Here is a 20,611-nt window from a genome sequence, read left to right as displayed (position 1 = left end):
TTGCCGTGAGCTGTGGTGTAGGTTGCAGACATGGCTCGGATCCCGTGTTGCTGTGGCTCTGGCGTAGGCCCGTGGTTACAGCTCCCATTCGACCCCTAGCTTGGGAACCTCCATATGCCGCAGGAGCAGCCCTAGAAAAGGCAAAAAGACAAAAAAAAAAGAAAAAACAAAACAAAACAAACAAACAAACAAACAACTGCTCTGGACACCGAAGCTGATGGAACGCAGCTCCTCTCTGAGCAATGCTGGTCCTCCCCGTCCGGCCTCTGCCTCAGCGCGTCCTCAGAGACTCCAGTGTCCTAGTTGGCCTCTCTTCGCCCCCCACTCAGAGCACCTGCCCCCTGCCCTGCTGCAGACGTTCTGTCCCCAACACAGAGCCCTTCCCGTGGGACCAGCTGTGAGCAAACTCCGCCGAACTCTCAAGCCCTCATCCCCGCGCCATCTGGAGGGACCCTCACTCTCTCGGCCACCCAGACTCGCCTCCCTGCTCCTCGGACACATTAGTGTCCATTCTCTCTTCCTCAGTGCTTCTCCCCGGGCTGCCCGATCCTGACTCCTTCACCACTTTTCTTCCTCCGCCACTGGGCCTGAGCTCTACACTCTTTGAATTCCCAGAGCTTTCGCTGTGTTGAACCCTCACTGCCCAGAACAACTTCACATACACTGAATGACACTACATATTTGTAAATTTCCCTCATAATATACTTAGCAGAATTTCCCTCATAATATACCCAGCAGAAACGTAGGCCTTGCACAGCGCTATGAATGCATTTTGTCTATTTTATTTTTTTTAAGGACCCTACCTACTGAATACGGCATATGGAAGTTCGCAGGCTAGGGGTCCAATCGGAGCTGCAGCTGCCGGCCTACATCACAGCCACTGCCACATCAGATCCTTAACCCACGGAGCGAGGATGGGGATTGAACTGGAGTCCTCTTAGATACTAGTCGGGTTCATTACTGCTGAGGTATGTCAGGAACTCCACGAATGTGTTTTTTTATTTTTTTGTCTTTTTAGGGCTGCACCGGAGGCACATGGAGGTTCCCAGCCTAGGAGTCTAATCTGAGCTGCATCTGTGACCTACACCACAGCCACAGCAACGCGGGATCCTTAACCCCCTGAGCAAGGCCAGGGATGGAACGCGCATCCTCATGGATACTAGTCAGTTTCTTAACCCATTGAGCCACAATGGGGAACTCCACGAATGTGTTTTGAAATGTTACTTTTTATATATAAGGGGTCCCAGAGGATGGGGAGAGGGTTACCCCATTTCCTGTTCCCAGCACCACGGATGAAACGAAAGGACCAGGAATTGATAAGATCAGCCAACACTGAGTGTGTACTGTGTGCCAAACACTCTATAAACACTTCAGTGACCAACTCACTAAATGCCTATAACAACTCGGCGAGGCTAGGTACTTTTATTCCCCATTTTACAGCCTCTGAGCCCCAGTCTAATGTCACACGCCCAAGGTCACGCAGCGCTCTCCCTCAGAAAATGGCCTGGTCGATAGGCGCTAGACTCATTATTTTTAACTGACAATTATTATATCAGAGAATCTTAAATTTGGAGGAGAACTGGGAGGTCACTTAGCCCAACATTCACAGAAAGCTGATATTCCTTTTCCAACCCCGTCTCCAGCGGGCGGCCTTGGAGGGCCTTCTCTTGGCCAGAAGGGCCGTTGTCAAGCACTCCTCATCTATTGGGCTTTATTTCTCTGTTATTTATACTCATTGATCCCAGGTTCCCCTCTGGAATAACTCAGGATGATATTTTATTGCTATGGTCAAAGATTTGAGAAAAGCCAGCTGTGAACTTTAAAGCAGTGTTTTCAAAGCCAAATGATAAGCCTTTAATAAATCACAATGTTTTGGACCAAAACCTCTGGGAAAAATAGCATGAAGTAAAATTTTCTCCCTCCTCCTCCCCAAAAATCTACCTTTATAAGCCATCGGAGAGCTACATGATGGGAGAATAATTAACCATCTATAATCCAAGGGAACTTTTAAAGTTTCCCTATATGAAATTTCCACTCTCAGGGCAGTTGAGTCTCTGCACTGGCAAATCTGCTCTTTTTGGAATGATGGCTAATAATGCCAGAGTTATTTATGTGTGTGCATTAAATCGGCATTCCTTTACCAAGGCGCAGTGTCTAACCTGAACTTAGTGACGGCAAACATGGATGGAACAATCTCAGGCCAACCAAGTTCGGTTATGTAGTAAAAGCACTTGTTGTCCCCAGGAAGAAACTCCTGAAGCTCACGGCAACCAGAGAGGAGCCTGTGCTTAAGAGCCAGAAGAGCTGGAAGATGCACGTAACAGACATAAACCCCATCCAGAGCTGAGTGCACAGCTCCACGTTCGCAGAGCAGAGCAGGGAGTTCTTGGTCGGGACAAGAGAGAGCAGAGAGAACACCTAGGACCAGAGGGACAAACGAGGGACACAAAGGGGAAGAGCAAAGACCGAAGCTGGGCTCCTTTGAAGAGAGTCCCTGGGTTGCCCATCGGTGTCAGTTTATGAAGGGAGAAAGCCTGGTTAATACTGATTGTGACAATTCCTGCTAAGATTGGTATTTTCTGTTAACTTCCAAAATTATATGAATATATCCTCTAGGAGTTCCTTGGTAGCCTAGCAGTTAAGGATTCAGCATTACCACTGCTATGGTGCAGGTTCGATCCCTAGCTTAGGAACTTCCACATGCCGTGGGTGCAACCAAGAAATAAATACATAAATAATGGTAAAAAAAATATATCCTTTATAATTTTTCTGTGCTGTTGAATGCCAGTGGGTTTGAATACACATATGTGGACCACTTTAAAGAGGAATTTATCCAAGTAGAAACTCATGAAAGATTGATGATATTAGATCTTACTAAATCTATTAGTGAGTGAGCATATGTTTCCAAAACTATATTTTCTTTCTCTCTCTCTTTTTTTTTTTCTTACCTTATGTTTGTCAAGTAGTTGTTGGATTTCCTCCTTGGAAGAGACGATAATCTTCTGGTCTCCTGCCATCTTCTCTTGTCCAGTTTCTAGCAGGTCAGCCAGATCTTGTAGGGCCCTTTCATACTGACTCTTGAGCGCAAGATTTTGGTTCAGTCCACTCCGCCGCGAGCCAATGGTCACCATCAGCTCATCATACATGTCCTAAGAAGCAGACAGTGATATCCTCAAATTTACTTCTACATGAGGTATGTTTGACACTGTCCCTTCTGGATGTCAGTAGTTTATGGGGCATTAAAATGCTGACAAGTGGTTGAGGGAAATGTCACAGAAAATGTAGTTCTAATTTTTATAAGGCTCTCAAGTTTTATAATTTTAGAGTAAGTCTGAATAGAGTATCCTCAACGTTTTGTCGGCTAAGTGATAATCAGATTTGGGACCATTCCTCAAAGAAAGAGCTACAGAAACAGGAGTTCGATGGGAGCAGAAAGACTTTAAAACTTAAAAAGGCAGTGTTTTTGCCAAATGTGGTGGAGTAAATAAATAACTATTTAAGTTGGAAAGACATTTTAGTGGGTGACGATACACCAAATACAAAATTTATTTGTGCCATATGGGCCTGATTAATGTATCATATTAAGGTTGAGCAGGTCCAAATGGCCCAATCTGGAAAAATTCAACTTTAATGCCTATTTACAGCGATGACGCCTGACTCTTCCACCTGACATTTAAGTTCTGTCGGAAAACTGTCTAAAGAGGACAGAGTGGGGGCAGGGGCCTCATGACATTATGAAATGTGAGATAATGGGGTGAGACAGTTGAAATAAAAAATGGTCTTTTAAAAATAGGAGGTATTTTATTTTCTCAAAAGAAAGAGCTTGTGACCCTGCACTGGACTCAAGAGTTCTATAATAAGACGTGCAAAGATAGCTTAACATGCACTTTTTTTCCCCTTAATATCATTACACTGTGTTGCCTATGAGATGCTACACTTTGCTGAGTTACTCTCCCGGTATCTTCTTACCATCCTGATATCAGATTCTTGCCTAGGTGCCAGATTGAGAAAACATTCATCCAAAGTGTTACTCTCTACCCTAAAAGATGCCAGGAGGTCTGTTTAGAATCTGGCTACCTTCCAGTTTCATTCCTTTGTTGTTCTGGAATGGAAACAATGTCTCTTTTCCATTCAAACATGTATGAAATATAAACTGTAATACTGAACACTGGAGAAAAGACACTTTCTAAAAAGCCTGATCTTAAGTATTTTTTCCCTAAAACAGTTTTGGGGGAGTATAGCACAATGCAAGGCAGAGAGCCTTTTTTAAACCTATCTAGGTAGGATCACCAACGATTGCATTTTCTAGAGTAGAATACAATATGTTGCAACTAAACTATACTGTAATGCTTTGCCCCTGGAATAATAACAGTGTCAGAAAATCTTAGCATATTAAGAAATTACAAGAAAAAACTTAAATATCTGACACAAGGATTCTCCAGCAAAGAGCCCACCCAGATCACCCTTCAGGAAATCTCAAAACATGTCAACTTATTCCATTGTCCTAGATGTGGTAAAGGTTTCAGAAAATGTTCTAAAAGTTACTTTGAAGAGTGATGAGGGCCTGAAAGAAATGAATTTTATAAAAGAGAAAACACGCAAAAAATTACAGCAACTAATCTTTTTTTTTCTTGACTTCAAGTTAGGATATACTGTGGAAGCTGAGGGCCATTGTACCTGGAGTTTGGAGAGTTCTTGCACAGAAGGCTGCTCAATCTGCAACTTGTCACCACGCCTTTTTAGTTCAGTGATTCCGGCATCCAACTCCTTCAGCCCATCTTCAGCCTGCTGTATTGCCTATATAAGATTTATGTCATTTCATTAAAAAGCCCATAAACAATTTTCCACGCAAAATATGACTATTGCGTCTTCCCCGAGCCCATCAAGAACATTTCCCATGCAATATAAAATCTCTGGACCCTATTTTACAGAATACAGAAGAAGGCCTCTGATTGTACTAAACCAGATATTTTAAAGATAAAGAGACAGGAGAGGCTTAGCGTGGCTTCCTTGAACCACTAAGGAAAATTTGTGAATAATGACCCGAAAAAGAAGCGTGATTTTGGAACACAGCTAGAAAAAAGTATTTGGCTGAGATTTTCCAGGGGATCATGTTCTGGTTTCTGAAATGCAGTTTTGAGCATCCTTAGAGAGAGAGAGAGAGAGGGTTGGAGAGGCAGGAGGAAATTCTGCTACGGTCTGGTCAGGGAGAGCTTCCTTGTTATCAAATGGAACGGCGAGTAACCCAGTCTGAAAGTGACAGCTACTGTTGACCTTGGTCTTCCCACGTGAGGTCTGTGGAAGCAGGACAAGACCCCAAGCTGGCCTTCTAGGAGCTTACGCTGTGGTTAGGAAGCCGGGGTAAAGAGAAGAAAACCAAACAAGGCTAAATACGATTCTGTACTAAACCCGCTGCAGCTCATCCCTGTGAGAGGACTTTGGAGCAGAGAGTCAGCAGTGAATCCTTGGGCAGTGCAAGGAGGCTCTTGGAAGACAAGTAACCTCAGCTGCCCTTGAAGGATGAAAAGAACACAGACTCCAGACGGCAGATGGAACACATGTGTCTTATTTTCTCTTTCGCGAGTCCCCGCTACAACCAGAGCCAATATTTTGTTTGCTTGTTTTCGGGTATGTTTCCCCTGCCCCATAAATCTACAAGGGCAAGGAAACAGGAAAGAAGATAATACCAACAAAATTTTGCCAGCTCAAAATCCAAAGGCTACATGGCCATTGGCTTAGGAAAATCTGAGAAGGCAGAATCCAAAGCTCGCAGAGGTTCTTTACCACCAGATTGCAGCGACAGGGGCTGATGGGGCTCTGGGCAAGGCGGGATGGGATGCTAACGGGGAGGGAGGGCTGTGGGGGAAGGCTGCTTAAAGAGCAGCTCGGTTCCCCAGATCTCTCGCCTTATTCCACGCTGGCTCCTTCCTTCCTTGGTGAAAGACTGAAAATACATTTTTTTTCTTTTCTTTTTTTTTTTTTTGCTCTTTAGGGCCGCACTTGCAGCATACAGAAGTTCCCAGGAGAGGGGTCAAATCAGAGCTGTAGCTGCTGGCCTACGACACAGCCACAGCAACATCAGATCTGAGCTGTGTCTGTGACCTACGCCACGGCTCATGGCAACGATGGATTCTTAACCCACAGAGCAGGGCCAGGAATCGAACCTGCATCCTCATGGATCCTAGTCGGGTTATTACTGCTGAGCTACAACAGGACCTCCCTGAAAGTTCATTTTCTGGAGAAGGTAAAATAGCCTCTGGGCAGAGAGGCACCAGAGACAGTTGTGGGCGTGAGTCCTCCACTGAAAACCAGGGGACAAAGTTACTGAGTGCCCATTAAATGCTGAATGTGGAGCCCCCACACCCTCTAGAGGGCTGAAGTCATGTATCTACTCTCCAGACAGAGGGCAAGGGTGTGGGAGAACATGGAAAGACCAATAGGAAAGACCTAAAATGCCTGGCACAAGGATTGTCCAACAAAGAGCCCACACAGATCATTTTTCAATAAATCTCAAAATTCTTGAGCCCCATCCATTCACGAAGTTCCCTTTCAGCTGTTTAGTCCCCCAACCTAAATGCGAATAGACAACAAAGCATGTTCAGATATCTGAGAAGGACAAAGACCAAAATAAGCAAACAAATAAAAGCAACCTGGAGGATAACAGATTATACAAGAAAAACAAACAACCCCCTCACCCCTCCCAAAAAAATCCCTTCATTCCCCCAAATCATTAATATACCCAGAGAGGTTAGGAAAGGTAATACATCTAATTTAAAAAGAACAGACTACCCCAAAACCAGATCAAACCAGATCATTCAGAGAACCAAAAAGAGCTCTGGGAAGATGAAACACATGAAAGCAGAAAGGCAAAAGTCAAAAGAAAAGTTTGGGAGTTGAAATTGAGGAAGTCTCCAGAAAGTGAAGCAAAAAAACACAGAGAGAAATGTCTCTTGATCAGAAAATCAGAGGACTGGACCAGAATATCCAAGAGCTGCCTAAAAGGAGTTTCAGAAAAGGAGACAGATAAAACAGAGGGCTGAAAAAATATTTAAAATAAATCTCAGAAACATTTCCAGAATGGAAAGATGAGAGCAGCCAGATCTCAAGAGCCCACTGAGCTCCCAGCCCAGTGGATAAAACAGACTCCCCCATAGGACCATTCCTGTGAAATTTCAAAACACTGGGGGCTTTTGGGAGTTAGCAGACTTTGAGATTCCTCAAGCCAATGCTGGAAGCTAGAAAACAATGGAGGGAAAAGCCTCAAAACTCTTTATAAAGAACTGACCAAGAATTCTAGAAAGAGCCAAGCTATCAATAAAGTGTGAGCATAGTACAAGAAAACCTTCAGACATGCAAAACAGTGAATTTATCTAGCATGCATCCTTTCTTAGGAAGGGTGTGCACTCATAAAACAAGGAAGCAATGCAGAAAAGAAGACTTGGGACCCAGGGAAGAGAAGACCCAACAGAAGGGAGAAATGAAGGAAATCTTCAGAACGGGAAGTAAAGGGAGAGCCCAGAATACAGCTGTGCAACAGGCTTATGGGGCAACAGGTCTGCTCCAGGTCAGAATGACACGACTCAGAAGATGAGTAAGTCCCCATGCTTTCTGCTACTATTACCTCTTTAACCCAAGGAGGGTAGGGATGGAATTAGTACTTTTTAAGCTACTTTCCATTTTTTCAAAGACATAACCTAGTTATTTATTTGTACCTGTGAAATTTACTTTAGTCATATATTGGTCAATACTACTCATTGCAGTTGCTTTACTGGAAAAAGGCAGCTATCAATACCTCTATTTGCTCTGCCACAGGTTGTTCAAAGACATTTGCCAGTTTCTGCAGAATGATGTACTTGTGGTCAGCCAGTGATGTAAACAGCACCTTCAGGTCATTCTAAGGAAGAGAGCAATGAAAGGCTTAACAGACGTAGCAGGAAATTGGAAGTTGTTGTACATACAATCTTAGAAATAATCTATAGGTGTAGGAATTTAATGCCCAGAAGAAACATTGTCCCATGGGAAAGGAAAAGGAATGGTAGCAAGTTACACAAGTGCTAAAAGGGACTTTTGAAGAATTTGTTAGACAAAGCATTTCCAACACGATACAAATGGAGACGAAGTGCAAATAAGAGGCGAGATTGGTCACCCTAGTCACCTTGTCATTTCTGTAGTGAATGAGCACATTTAAACGTCGCAGCGGAAATACCACACTCATCTTCTATCTAGTAAAACAAACTGCAGGTGTTATATTGATTTGGGGGAAATATTATTCTCAGGAATAATTATAATCCCTTTTTCCTTCTTCCTTCTCCTTCCCTCTCTTCCCATTTCCTTCTTTCGCCTATTTTCAAAGGATTTTTACAGCCTGTGAAAAGCCATCCTGAAGTTTAGAAAATAAATTTTATTCACAATGACAAAGGCATGCGAAGAGACAACATGAAGAGCTAATAAGCCTTTTGTTCATAAACATCACTCATTCAATGTCTAAACAGACTTATGATGAGTTAGCTCTGTAAAGAAAGGCGATAACGATCAGAATTTTGATACTCAATTCTAAAAGGAATAGTGAACTGGAACAAAATTCGAAGCATAAAATTTAATTTTTTTTTCCCTGAAATAGCAAATATGCGCTATTCCTTATGAGTTAGAAAAGTCTAACTAATAATGAGCTGGTTGCTCTTCATAGGCTGATCTGACTCAGCACATTCTCCTCACTGGGGGCTGATCACATACCCATGTATTCTCCAAGATGCAAAAATTCTCTCTCGGGAGAAGGATAACGGCCCCAAGGAAGAAAAAAGTCATTAAGGATATGTGCAAACATTGTAACACAAAATGCGAGGCCAAGCAAAATAGGTGAATTGTGTAGTTAAAAAAAAGAATCCTAAGAAGCAATCATTGTCACTCACCAAAACCCAAACTGATCTGCAAGCTTACTTGCAAACTAAATATGAAATTGTGATACCAGCACTAGAAAAACAGTGCCAGAACCAAGGTTTCAGAAGCTCATGAGTTATGATAATGCTTGTATAATTCAGCTGTGCTCACACTGAGGACACACAGGCCATTAGTACCATGACACATTTATCTGTTTGTATGCATAAGAAAAGGTGTTTCCCACTCATTTGAATAGATTCAAAAGAAATAAAGTCCTTATTGGCCACACGTACTTAGAAAAACTTTAGTTCATCTACAGGAGGAGATGACATTGGTGAGAAATAAAGAGGGTATATGCATTTCCTGTACATCATCTTTATATCTCATCATGGCATGCAGAAGGTCCTGGGCCAGGGATCGAACCTGTGCCACAGCAGCTACCTGAGCCATAGCAAGGACAATGACAGATCCTTAACCCGCTGAGCCACTGGGGAACTCCATGTTCATATTTTCTAAACATGAAAATCTGAAGGCTTTAACCATTTCTTTTTTTTTTAATTTTTTTTTTATTATTTTCCCACTGTACAGCAAGGGGGTCAGGTCATCCTTAGATGTATACATTGCAGTTACAGTTTTTTCCCCCACCCTTCCTTCTGTTGCGACATGAGTATCTAGACATAGTTCTCAATGTAACCATTTCTTATTACCACACTTGTGATACTACTCAGGATACAGACATCACAATCTTTTTCTTACAGTCACTGAAATTACTTGTTGCGGCATAATGAGGCAGCGTTCTAGCTGTTTGAGAAACAGGTCTATAGAAAGTTTCACGTTTTAAAATCATTTGTGCTGCCTCACTCACTTAATAATAAAAAAAAAATCTTCCCTTTTTTGTTTTTTTCAAATAACTTAAAATACTCAATTATAAAAATATCCAGGAAATTTATTTGGAGTTAAGTCTATGAATAAAAATTTCAAAAATACAGAATAACTGAAAATTAACTTGTGATTCCCTGTAGGTAATATACATCAACTTAACATCTACCCATTCTTCCAGGTTGTCTGTTGCCTATAGGATAATGTTAGCAGTCTGGCAAAGGCTAGGACTCCAGAGTTAACTGGAAAAGGAAGGCTGCAGTTCCAATAAACAGTGAGCACTGACAATACACCAGGTGTGTGGTGCATCATAAAATAAAATGGATTGTGACTTGACCTTTAATTATATTAACATTGGAACCCTTTCTCTCAATTAAATTGCAGCACAAACATTTTGAAATGTCAGTTTTTGTTCGTGAGCTGGCCACCATCAAGTAGAAACTTGTTGGCAGAAGGAAAATAGAGAACGTGATTGAAAGAGAATTTCATGATTACTTGTTCTGCTCTTGCTCCTCTACCCAAAATAAGTTCCAGAGTACTCGTGGTTGGTTCATTTTTTCACTCTGACTGGCTATGACTACCAATAACACTTTAAAAGCGCCAAAGACACTCGACAGTAAGCGCAATTAGAAAAAGGGAAATATGCCTCCTAGCGATGCACACATTTGCACAGTGAACCCACCTCATTCATGGCTGATAGACTTGGATGCTGTCAAAACTCTGTGCATTATTTTGTGCCAGAGGAAATTACATTTTATTTTATTTTTCCTTTTTTATTTTTGGCTGCTCCTATGGCATACAGAAGTTTCTGGGCCAGGAATCAAACCCGGGCCACCAACGTGACACCACAGCAGTGACAACACCAGATCCTTAACCCGCTGATCTACCAGTGGACTCCGCAAGAGGAATTTTAGGATAACGAAACAAGTTTCCTTATGTTGCACAATAGTTTTGCTGATTTTAGACATACCACATGTACATATTGATGCAATTGGATCTTATATTCAAGAGCAAATACTCAAATAATCAACCCCAGGTTTTCTGACTCCAAGGGGAATGCTCATCTCTCTCTGTGCACTACACAACATGACAGATACAAATACAACTAGCCAGTGTGGGTCATTCTTCTAAGCCACAGACTTGCGACTGTGCACCTGAGTATCTTAATTCTACCCAGCGGTACCATCCAGCCACGTGGTACCGCCAACCACCCAGTCTTGCCCACTGGTCAATGGTACCACTCCTACCTGTCTCCTCTGTCAGCCAATGCCCCTGAGATGCTCAAGTCAGAGTCCCGAGGGTTCCTCAGCAGTCCCACTTTCTCTTGTTCCCCAGATTCATACCATCAACAAGTGCTCCCCTGTGGATTCTGCCTTCTAAATATATCTTGAATGGGTCTACAATTCTCCATCTCCCCTGCCATCACCCCAACAATACAAATGTTCTTTTGTCTTTAGCCAAATCCTGGCTCTAGTTCTTGATGGCTGAATAACCTTGGAGAAATAATTTTACTTTTCCATTGGTTCCAGATATTATATATGTTATAGGCAATACTATTAATAGCAAAAACAGTAACAAAATTTGCTGAGTGCTTCCTATGTTTCAGACACTGTTCAAAGTATCTTACACACTTTGAGTCATTTTATCCTCACAAAATCCTATAAGGTGGTTATTAAGGACACTATTTAATAGTTGAGGACACCAAGGCTCAGAGAAGCAGCACTAAGTGATAAAACCATAATATATTATTATTGTCCTGCATGTGAAAATTTTTTGTAAATAGAAAATGATACACAAATGTTTGTGATAATTTTAGTTTATAGTTTTAAGAATGTAAACTACTGGAAGGCAGGGATAATTTGTCCCTCTAACTAGATGACCATCTGGAAAATTCCATGTTTCCTGACTAATGGTACATTTATTTGACATTTTACAGTATTTTTTTGCAGCAAATTAAAATTTTACATCAATCTCTTGGCCCTAGTTACATGTATTACATGAATCTGTTTTATAAATCTTCTATGTTTGTTAAAAGTACAGTTCAATTAAAACTTAAGTATTCCCCAAAGAACTTTTCATTAATAATGAAAATCGACACTAATGTTTATCAGCAGCTTTTGCATTTGCTGAAGTTTATAGTCATGGGAAAAGTCTCAGAAGCACACAGTCATTCAGCTGGCAACAGAAATCTAGGCTAGGGCTAAAAGGCATTAACTCTGAGGAGTGAAGACTGGAAAATAACGGAATACATTTTTAACACAGGTAGAAGTAATTAGGTCATGGTCACTTTCAATGGCCCCTGGATCTTGGGAGTCAGGGTTTATTCTGTATCACATCACTCCCTGCATTTTTTTTTTTTTTTAATGGCCCCATCCATGACTTGTGGAAGTTCCCGGGCTAGGGGGTTGAATCAGAGCTGCAACTGGGGCCTATGCCACAGCCCCAGCAATGCAAGATCTGAGCCACATCTGTAACCTACACCACAGCTTGGGGCAATGCCAGATCCATAACCCACTGAGCAAGGCCAGGGATCGAACCCACATGCTCATGGATACGAGTCGGATGCTTAGCCCACTAGCCGCAACAGGAACTCCTGTTTTTTTTGGTCTTATGTTTTAAATTCCACTATTATCAACTGGACATTATCATTATAATGTGCCATAAATATGACTTCCACGGGCTGAATTTAAAGTTCTCTTCAGCCCTAAGTTTGGCTGGCTGGTTTTCTCAACCTTCCCTTTCTAGGAACATAAAACGTTTAGTTTTCTCTTCCTCGAGTTTAATTCCCTTGGTTTTTCTATAATGTTCTTGCTCTCTGTACATTTGGAAAAAAAAAAAGAAGTGGGTCTATATCACGCCTCAACAGGACCCTGTTTATGGCTGAATATAGCTGGATGATGGTCAAACGTCTCTTGATGATATCTTACCTGGAAATTCAGTATTTGCTGAAGTCTTTCCTTCATCTGATGGCATCGCTGATTTACTACTGAGTCCAGCAAAGACAACCTGCCCAAAAGACAACCCAGAGTGTCTTCGATAACATCTCGATTGTCGCCATTCTCTGGAAAGGCTTGGGAAAACAAGTTCTTGTTCTTATCCATTTCTTCAGACATTTCCTTGATATCTTTGGCAAGAGTCTGGGGTTGATAAGAAAGTGCATGTCCATGCTTAGATCCGTGAATGTATATACAAATCATTTCTGCATAGAAGGTCCTCGATAGCTCTCTTAACTGCTCAGTGATAATTACATCTAGGGCAAGTGGGACCAATTTCATACACTTGTATAAATATTAGGTAAGTGACTGTTGGAGAGATTTTCCTCAGAAACTTTACATCATTCCCTAATAATAGTACATACTAGTTGGTGAAAAAAAATGAGTTTTCTAACGTGCCTTTAAAAATACATAATTATTCTTTTTAGCCTGTGTTTCGTTAAGTGGAAGATTTGCGATACACAATAGGGTGTCTACAGAGACCTCAGCTTTTTCCACCTCTGACAAAACAGAAGACAAAGAATAAAAATGCAAAAAGCATAAATATCTTTGAAAGCTTTTTATAGTTAGGCAAGTCTTGCCTGCATTATGCTGCTTGGAAATACACTTCATTTGGGTTTTATGAGAACGGTTTTTTATGCCTGACCTTCTTCATACATAACATTAATTATCCAGGGTCAACTTTTCGAGCGCTCGACAATGCCTTAGACTCACAGACATGAGCTGCCAAACTTACCTCTTGGTTGAAGAGGCACGTTTCCGTCTCTTCTGGTAAAAGTGCTGTAGCAACAAACAAACGTTCCTCCACGTCATCCAACCACGTAGAGGTAGCTGAGACCCCGTCATACAGCTTCTGTTCCAAGTGAATGCTCTGCCTCTTTGTCCCTCCACCCTGAGAACAAAAGGGGAGGAACAAAGAATTAATTTCAGCGTTTGGAGGAATCAGAGAAAAATACCAGGATAAGATGCTGGGGTCCTATCGGCTCTGCCTTTCCAGGTTAATCACTAGGATGGGGTCTCAGTTCTCGCCCGGAGGGTGGAGCAAACCCCACGGAGCCCAAGACCCACAGGGAAACCAAGCACGCGGCCCTACCTGGGAGGAAACCTCCTCGAAGGCCTGGTTCAATCCATCCAGCAGCGATGTCACGGCAGCTTTATCCTGGGCCTGCCCGTCCCCTTTGTACAGCGGCACACCAGACAGGAGCCGATTTGGCCGCCTGTAAAGCTGAGCGTAGACAGGGGAGCTTACCGAGGGGCACAGGTAACCAGTCCAGATGTTCTCATCTAGAAATGCACACTGACACAGGTGCGGGGGGAAAAAAAAACCTGTCCCCCTGGAAACTCGTGCTAGAGAAAAGCGACCTCTACAACACACCAAGTCCGTCAAACGTGGCAGCCAGATGCAGCAATGGCAATATTTCCCTCGATGGACCAAAAATAAATGAATGAACAAATGACAGTGGGGAAAATGCCTGAATTCTTATCATAGGCTTCTTTTCAACCTGTCTTGGTGCTAGCACTACCCGTGATGAAATAATCCATCCTAAACACCGGACCTCGACTGTTTCCTTTGCTGTCATGACTCCCCTACTTCCCCCCTAAACTTTTAAGCGCACACAACGTCTCCCCAATAAGGACCCCGATAGGGCTCAGCGCTCAAACTTTTTAATGATGTTTCCTGTCACACTCGGTCTCCTATGGTTTTTCAGAATCTCTCATCCTCACCTGACTTTTCAGGCTGATTACTCATTATCCTTGAAACCTGCCAGGCTCATTCCCCATGGTAGTTGGAATGCCCACTGCCCAGCATCTCTTTATAATCCACTGCCTTAAATTCCACGCCTACTATAGCAGTGTTCCACTTAAAAAAAAAAAAAAAAAGAAAAAGAAAAACGAAAAAAACAACTTTCGCTCTCTTTTTAATTCCTACTTATGAAGCCTCTGCTGTCTGGCTAGTTTTTCAGAAATGTAGAAGATATTTCCTTAGTTGGGTCACAGGTTCCTAGCAGCAGGAACCATGCCTCATCTTGAGGCCAGATGGGGTGTTCTTCACAGACACTAAACACAAGTGAAGGGAGGAAAGAAACATTGTTCTGAGAAATGGATACCTTTTGATCTAGCGAATATTAGGCCAAAAACAAACAAAAAACGAAACCCAAAAAGCCTGCCCGTCTTTACACCTGAGAGTAGTAAGTATATCATCCAGGGTATAAACCTGTAAATATAAAAAAATATGAAAAAGGAAGGACTGTGAAAAAGACAAAAAAAAAAAAAAAAAAAAAAAAAAAGGAGTTCCCGTCGTGGCTCAGTGGTTAACGAATCTAAGAACCATGAGGTTGTGGGTTCGATCCCTGGCCTCACTCAGTGGGTTAAGGATCCGGCGTTGCCGTGAGCTGTGGTGTGGGTTGCAGACACGGCTCGGATCCCATGTTGCTGTGGCTCTGGCGTAGGCCGGTGGCTACAGCTCCGATTAGACCCCTAGCCTGGGAACGTCCATAGGCCACGGGAGAGGCCCAAGAAATGGCAAAAAGACAAAAGAAAAAAAAGAAAAGAGAAAAGAAAAGAAAAAGGAAGGACTGTGGAGTTAAACAGACCTGGACCCCAACTCCAACTCTGCCTTTTCTTTCTTAGACCCTGAGAAAGTATCTAATCTGTCCAAGTCTTAGCTTACAGCTCTACAGAGAGAGAGAATGTCAGCCTCACTGCAGTGTTGTTACGGTAACACCTAGAACACAAAACAAGTTCATAAAAGATAGCAACTTTTATCGTGGCCACTTTCACAACCACACTGCTATGTCCTGCCTTTCCTCAAGTGCAAAAATGTCATAAGATAAATACCCTTCAAGCTTCCCATGTCTAATTCCAAAGGGAAGGAATTAGCCTCAGCAGAAGCTGGAGAACAACAGAGAGTCAGAGGAATTCACAGTCCAGGTTATCATGAACCTAAGTGTCCACAGTCCAGGTATCATGTGGGAATGCAGGTGCAGCGGGACCAGATTGTCCCCGGGGGCTCTCGTGGCAGATGTCGAGGTGGCCACAGGGCTCTGAGGGAACAAGCAGCTCTCCCAGGTAAGAGCAGGTAGTGGAGACGTCAAGGTCAGCAGGGCTGGATGATTCACGTAGGTGCTTAAGTTGAATGCACAAGGGGCAGGCATTTCACGAATGAAGAAGAGTAAGTAAGCAAGCATGAAATATTCCTAGAAATGTCCTGGACGTATCTGATGTAGGACACTCAGCAAAGACGGCAGCCAGGGGCTTTAACATGAATAGAAAAGGCTAGGAGCCTGACATCAGAAATCAAGAATTCAAGCTGGCAGTCTGAGGCATGTTTGATCAGGGATGTGAAGAAGGAGTCATTCGGGCACAGGTAGGGGGTCCAGGCAAAAGGTATAGGGGACCATGTGCCAGTATGACTGAGACAAATGCGTTTTGGAAATGGAGGACTCTCTATTCCCCAGGACCAGAGCTGGTGACATTCCTGTGGACAGCGGCAAAGAAGGAGGCTCCTGATTGGGAATTTGGGGTTAATAGCTGCAAACTATTGCCTTTGGAATGGATTAGCAATGAGATCCTGCTGTGCAGCCCTGGGAACTATATCTAGTCACTTATGATGGAGCATGATAGACGATAATGTGAGAAAAAGAATGTATATATGTATGTGCGACTGGGTCACCTTGCTGTCTAGCAGAAAATTGACAGAACACTGTAAACCAGCTATAATGGAAAAAATAAAAATCATTATAAAATTAAGAAAAAAAGGGGGGGAGGCTCCTGGGCAGAGAAGGGGAGTGAGAAAGTGTGACACGCCACTAGATTTTGTAAAATGAGATAGAAACAAATGGATCTGTAGGCTTATGCACAGTTCCTGGCAGATGAGGGGACGTTGTGACCTTTAGCCCACTCCCTGTTGGGCAGTCCTGGCAAGGTGTACCTGCCCTACAGTGCCCACTCCGACAGCTCCTGCCTCTCCCTCCTCGGATGCTCTGTACTTATGGACACTCTTTCTCTTTTGGGTTCGGCCTCGCCCAGCTCCTAATCGATTCCTGCCCAGAGCAGTGAGAACAGCAGCTTCCTCAGATCCACAGGAAAGGTTCCAGAATTTACCCTGATGATACCACTGGGGTTGTGGTTGTGGGATGGCTAGAGCATTGCTGGCCCAGGATCTGGGACCAGGCATCTACCTTCGAAGTCCTGATAGGCCATAGCTGTTTTGAGCATCACTGCTTTCCCTCATTAGCTCTTTAAAGGGTGAATTCCTCTGACTCTCTGTTGTTCTCCAGCTTCTGCTGAGGCTAAAGTAATAACTATTATCTGGAACCTTCTGTTGCTATGTTTAATTCCACCAGATTTGGCTTGCTTGGTGGAACCAAGTCCAACATCACAACAAGTCCCACCCATCTTGGGAACCAGCCTGCAGATGGGTCTGTGGCCACTGTAACTGACCACTGGCCTTTGCCTTTAGCTCCACTGAGGTCCCAGGGGTGTTTCCCACTAAGATACGAAATGATTAAATACTGGAAGTAGCCATGGAAAATAAGATAACTTGATAATTTACCAACAGATTCTTAGAATTTATTTTGGCCTTGATGTGTATATCTTTAATTGGCATCCTTAATTTTCAAAGTCGTGGGAAAAAAGAAGGGGAGGCATCTAAAATTTAATGATTTGTGCTAACGAGTCATCAGATATTAATCATCTCTGAGTAAAATAGTATCTAGAAGTCAAATCAATTTCCACACATAAATATATAATAATAAAGGGATACGTGAAACAGGCTTGCTAAGGAAAATGTAGGATGACTAATTTGTCTTATTTTGGAATCGACGATGAAATGTAGGTTATTGCACAGTTATAGTCATTCTTACAGCGTAAGCTGTACATATTTTATATTAGTTAATATGTAAAAGCAAAATGTTCAATACCACTGGCTCTTGTTCCTGTTCCAGAACATTCTGAAGCAGTTTCTGCTTGGTGCTAAATTCTTGATGTAGGCTTTCCCATTTCACTCTCATCTGGTCTTCAGCGGGTGCCTTCTCCCCTTCCATCCCCAACTCCTGGGATAACACATCAGGTTTTTCGCTATTAGAAGAATAAATAATCTAAGTTTACAATGTGTGTAAAAAGGCAACAAGTTCTAGGTAACGTACTGTGTGTACTAGATCTGGCCTCTCACATTGGAACCAGATTATTTCAGTCATTAGCTGACCCTTTAAAAATATAAATTAAGATGGTAAATTTGAGACCAATTGTAACACAAGTATATTCTTACTTATATTATAGTTGAATCATGAACATCATAATTTAAAAACACACTGAAAAGAGCTCTGCCTTCAAGATAAGCGATAACTGTAACTTCTAGGAGTTCCCTTGTGGCCCAGTGGGTTAAGGATCCAGCTGTGTCACTGCAGTGGCTCTGGTAACTGCTGTGGTGTAGGTTCAATCCCTGGCCCAGGAACAGCTTCATGCTATAGGCGTGGCCAAAAAAATGTAACTTTCAGAAATAGAAAGTGTATGATCAAACTCATATCCTTTGTCAAACAGCCCACGGATAAATTCAAAAACGCTAAAAATGCTGCCTCTTGTACTGAGAGTTTTTACCAGGAGTCCAAGGCAAATACCATCAGGACATGGGCTAAGAGTATAGAACATGGAAGGAAGGCACTACAGTGTCATCCTTAAAGACAGGCAGCAGCAGGTGGCAGCTGAGAGGACGATGGCTTTTGGAGTGACACAGATCTGGGTTTCCTGCCCCAACACATTAAATTTGTGGCTTTGAGTAACTGGCTTCAATTCTCAGAGCTGCAATTTTCTCATCTTTAAAATGAAGGTAGTACCTGTCTTGCAGAAGTATGAGAATTAAATTTAGAAAAGAGAGGCATAATTCCTATGATCCGATCTGGTACAAAGCAGCCATTCAATGAATGGGGCCAAATGACAGTGGTAATGGTGAGACAACTCTGGGGGACCCACGTGCTAACAGATCCTAGTTTGTCAGGGCATTGGAAGGCCTAACTAGAACCATGTCATCTGAAAGCCATACTAGGTAGCCATTCTTATTGCGAAGGAAACTTTTGTTCAAGTGAAGAAAAAAAAAATGTCAATTGGCAGAAAACACCACCCCAAAGTCTATTCCTTTCAGCATAAATGTTGAATACAATCATTTCTTTAGGTAAGACTGTTGAGACAAGCCTTAAAAAATCATCTATAAGGCTATAATGCAGGAATTCTACTTCTGGAATATAACTTAGAGACTCTTTCTCACCTGAATACTTAAAGACATGTAAAAAATTTAAGTTCAACAATCCCAGTAATAGCAAAAAAAGAAATAGCAACAATATAAAGGCCTATAAATAAGAAAATGTATGATTACATTGTTACTGTCACAAGATAAAATACTGTTAAAAGCAGTTAAAATGAAAGAACTAGATTTATATGTATCAATATGAATTGATTTTAAAAAGTAATTTTGAGTGGGGAAAAAAAACCCCAAAACAGGGAGTTCCCGGGTGGCCTAGCAGTGAAAGATCTGGCATTGTCACTACTGTGGCTTGGGTCACTGCCATCGTGTGGGTTCAGTCCCTGGGCTGGGAACTGCTGCATGTTGCAGCATGGCCAAAAAAAAAAAAATCAAAATAAAATTGATACTTTTTAATTCTGTTCATTATACTAGTCTCTAGACTTTTCTTTTTAAACATCTTTTAAAATAAAAAACAAGTTTTAAAATTCTTCTGAAATTGAATTTCTTTATCATGCTGTCTTTCATGTTGGTGGAGTACAGTGGGTCACTTTTAATTCATTTATATTTGCAAAAACAATTTAGTATAAAACCAGGAGTATATTATCTATATACTCCTATATTTAATCATTGACACATATAAAATGCCATTAGCAAATCAATTTTAAATTAGAACACAGCCTTTCATTTCCCATGGAGAATATTCATCTTTCCCTTTGATATTTATATAAATTAATTTCCAGTTGAGTTTCTGTAGTAATCTTGGAAGGACTCTTCCATCAATTGTCCCATAAATCATGTAATACTCATTCTTTATTAAGTTTGTAGCCATGAAGCAAGTCGTGCCTCTTTCATAGGGGTTTTCTTGTGCAAACCAATTTACTTTTGAAGATTAAATATACAAAGCTTTAAAAATATATATATATATATATATATAAAGCCTTTTTCCCAGCAATGTTATTCTTCAAAAAATACATATACTTATATATTAATATATATTATATATATATTTTTTTTTTTTCCTTTTGCTTCTAGCTGTTGTTTAATTTATGGTTGTTTGTTTGCTTGGTATATTTACCCAGAGGCTTGAAAGGCTTGCTGAACTATAATCAACGAGAGTTAAAGGAGACTTTTCTAAAGAATTTGTACAAAAATCAAAGAATTTATAAGCAGTCTTTAAAGTGACTCTTGTACAGAAAGTCAGTACGGCACCACAAATTTCTCGTTAAAATATTTTTCTATTTGAAAAAGCAATTTAGAGTTGTTTGCCTTTCATCTAGGTCCATTCCAAAGCTAGAGACCAGGGGAAGAAAAAAAAAATCACGGCAAGAAAGTTGCAGCAGACTTCGACCACCGCTTTTCGTGACTCTACATGTGATGAGGAGGCAAGTGTGGATGGTTTCTTCGTAAAAGCAGAGTTTGGCAAAAATACTCAGAAAGCTATGAAGGATGAATAAACATCTCAGAAGAACTGGCAACAGAAGAGAAAATGCAACGTGAAGGCAAGTCTCAACTCAGAGTCAGCGTGGAAGAAACTGCATTTCTCATTTTGGATTTATATAGGCACCTGTTTATGGCCTTATCAGCATGTTTAAGCATGAGCACAACATGCTTATAAAATCCCATT

The 20,611-nt window shown here is 41.7% G+C and overlaps 1 protein-coding gene across 27 annotated transcripts in view; it reads right to left on the bottom strand.

Annotated features, from left to right (window-relative positions):
* The window catches only part of SYNE1 (spectrin repeat containing nuclear envelope protein 1), a 486,694-nt gene that overhangs the window by 114,721 nt on the left and 351,362 nt on the right, over positions 1-20,611 (bottom strand). For 23 of the 27 annotated variants that reach the window (XM_085023506.1, XM_085023534.1, XM_085023521.1 and 20 more), the window contains 7 exons: positions 17,672-17,828; positions 13,843-13,974; positions 13,486-13,641; positions 12,684-12,893; positions 7,793-7,894; positions 4,678-4,797; positions 2,949-3,149 (listed from right to left, as the gene is read on the bottom strand). In XM_085023506.1, the coding sequence (XP_084879632.1) occupies positions 2,949-3,149; positions 4,678-4,797; positions 7,793-7,894; positions 12,684-12,893; positions 13,486-13,641; positions 13,843-13,974; positions 17,672-17,828 (1,078 nt within the window). The remainder of the gene's footprint in view (positions 1-2,948; positions 3,150-4,677; positions 4,798-7,792; positions 7,895-12,683; positions 12,894-13,485; positions 13,642-13,842; positions 13,975-17,671; positions 17,829-20,611) is intronic. The other 4 variants (XR_014844515.1, XR_014844516.1, XR_014844517.1 and 1 more) reach the window with 1 other exon arrangement.

The sequence above is a fragment of the Sus scrofa genome, chromosome 1 (genome assembly GCF_054392235.1).
Source record: "Sus scrofa isolate SSC_HxYL_T2T_F1_AM1 chromosome 1, Sscrofa_HxYL_maternal_Yorkshire_Landrace_v2.0, whole genome shotgun sequence".
NCBI lineage: Eukaryota > Metazoa > Chordata > Mammalia > Artiodactyla > Suidae > Sus > Sus scrofa.
This window is presented reverse-complemented; position numbering and strand designations above follow the sequence as displayed.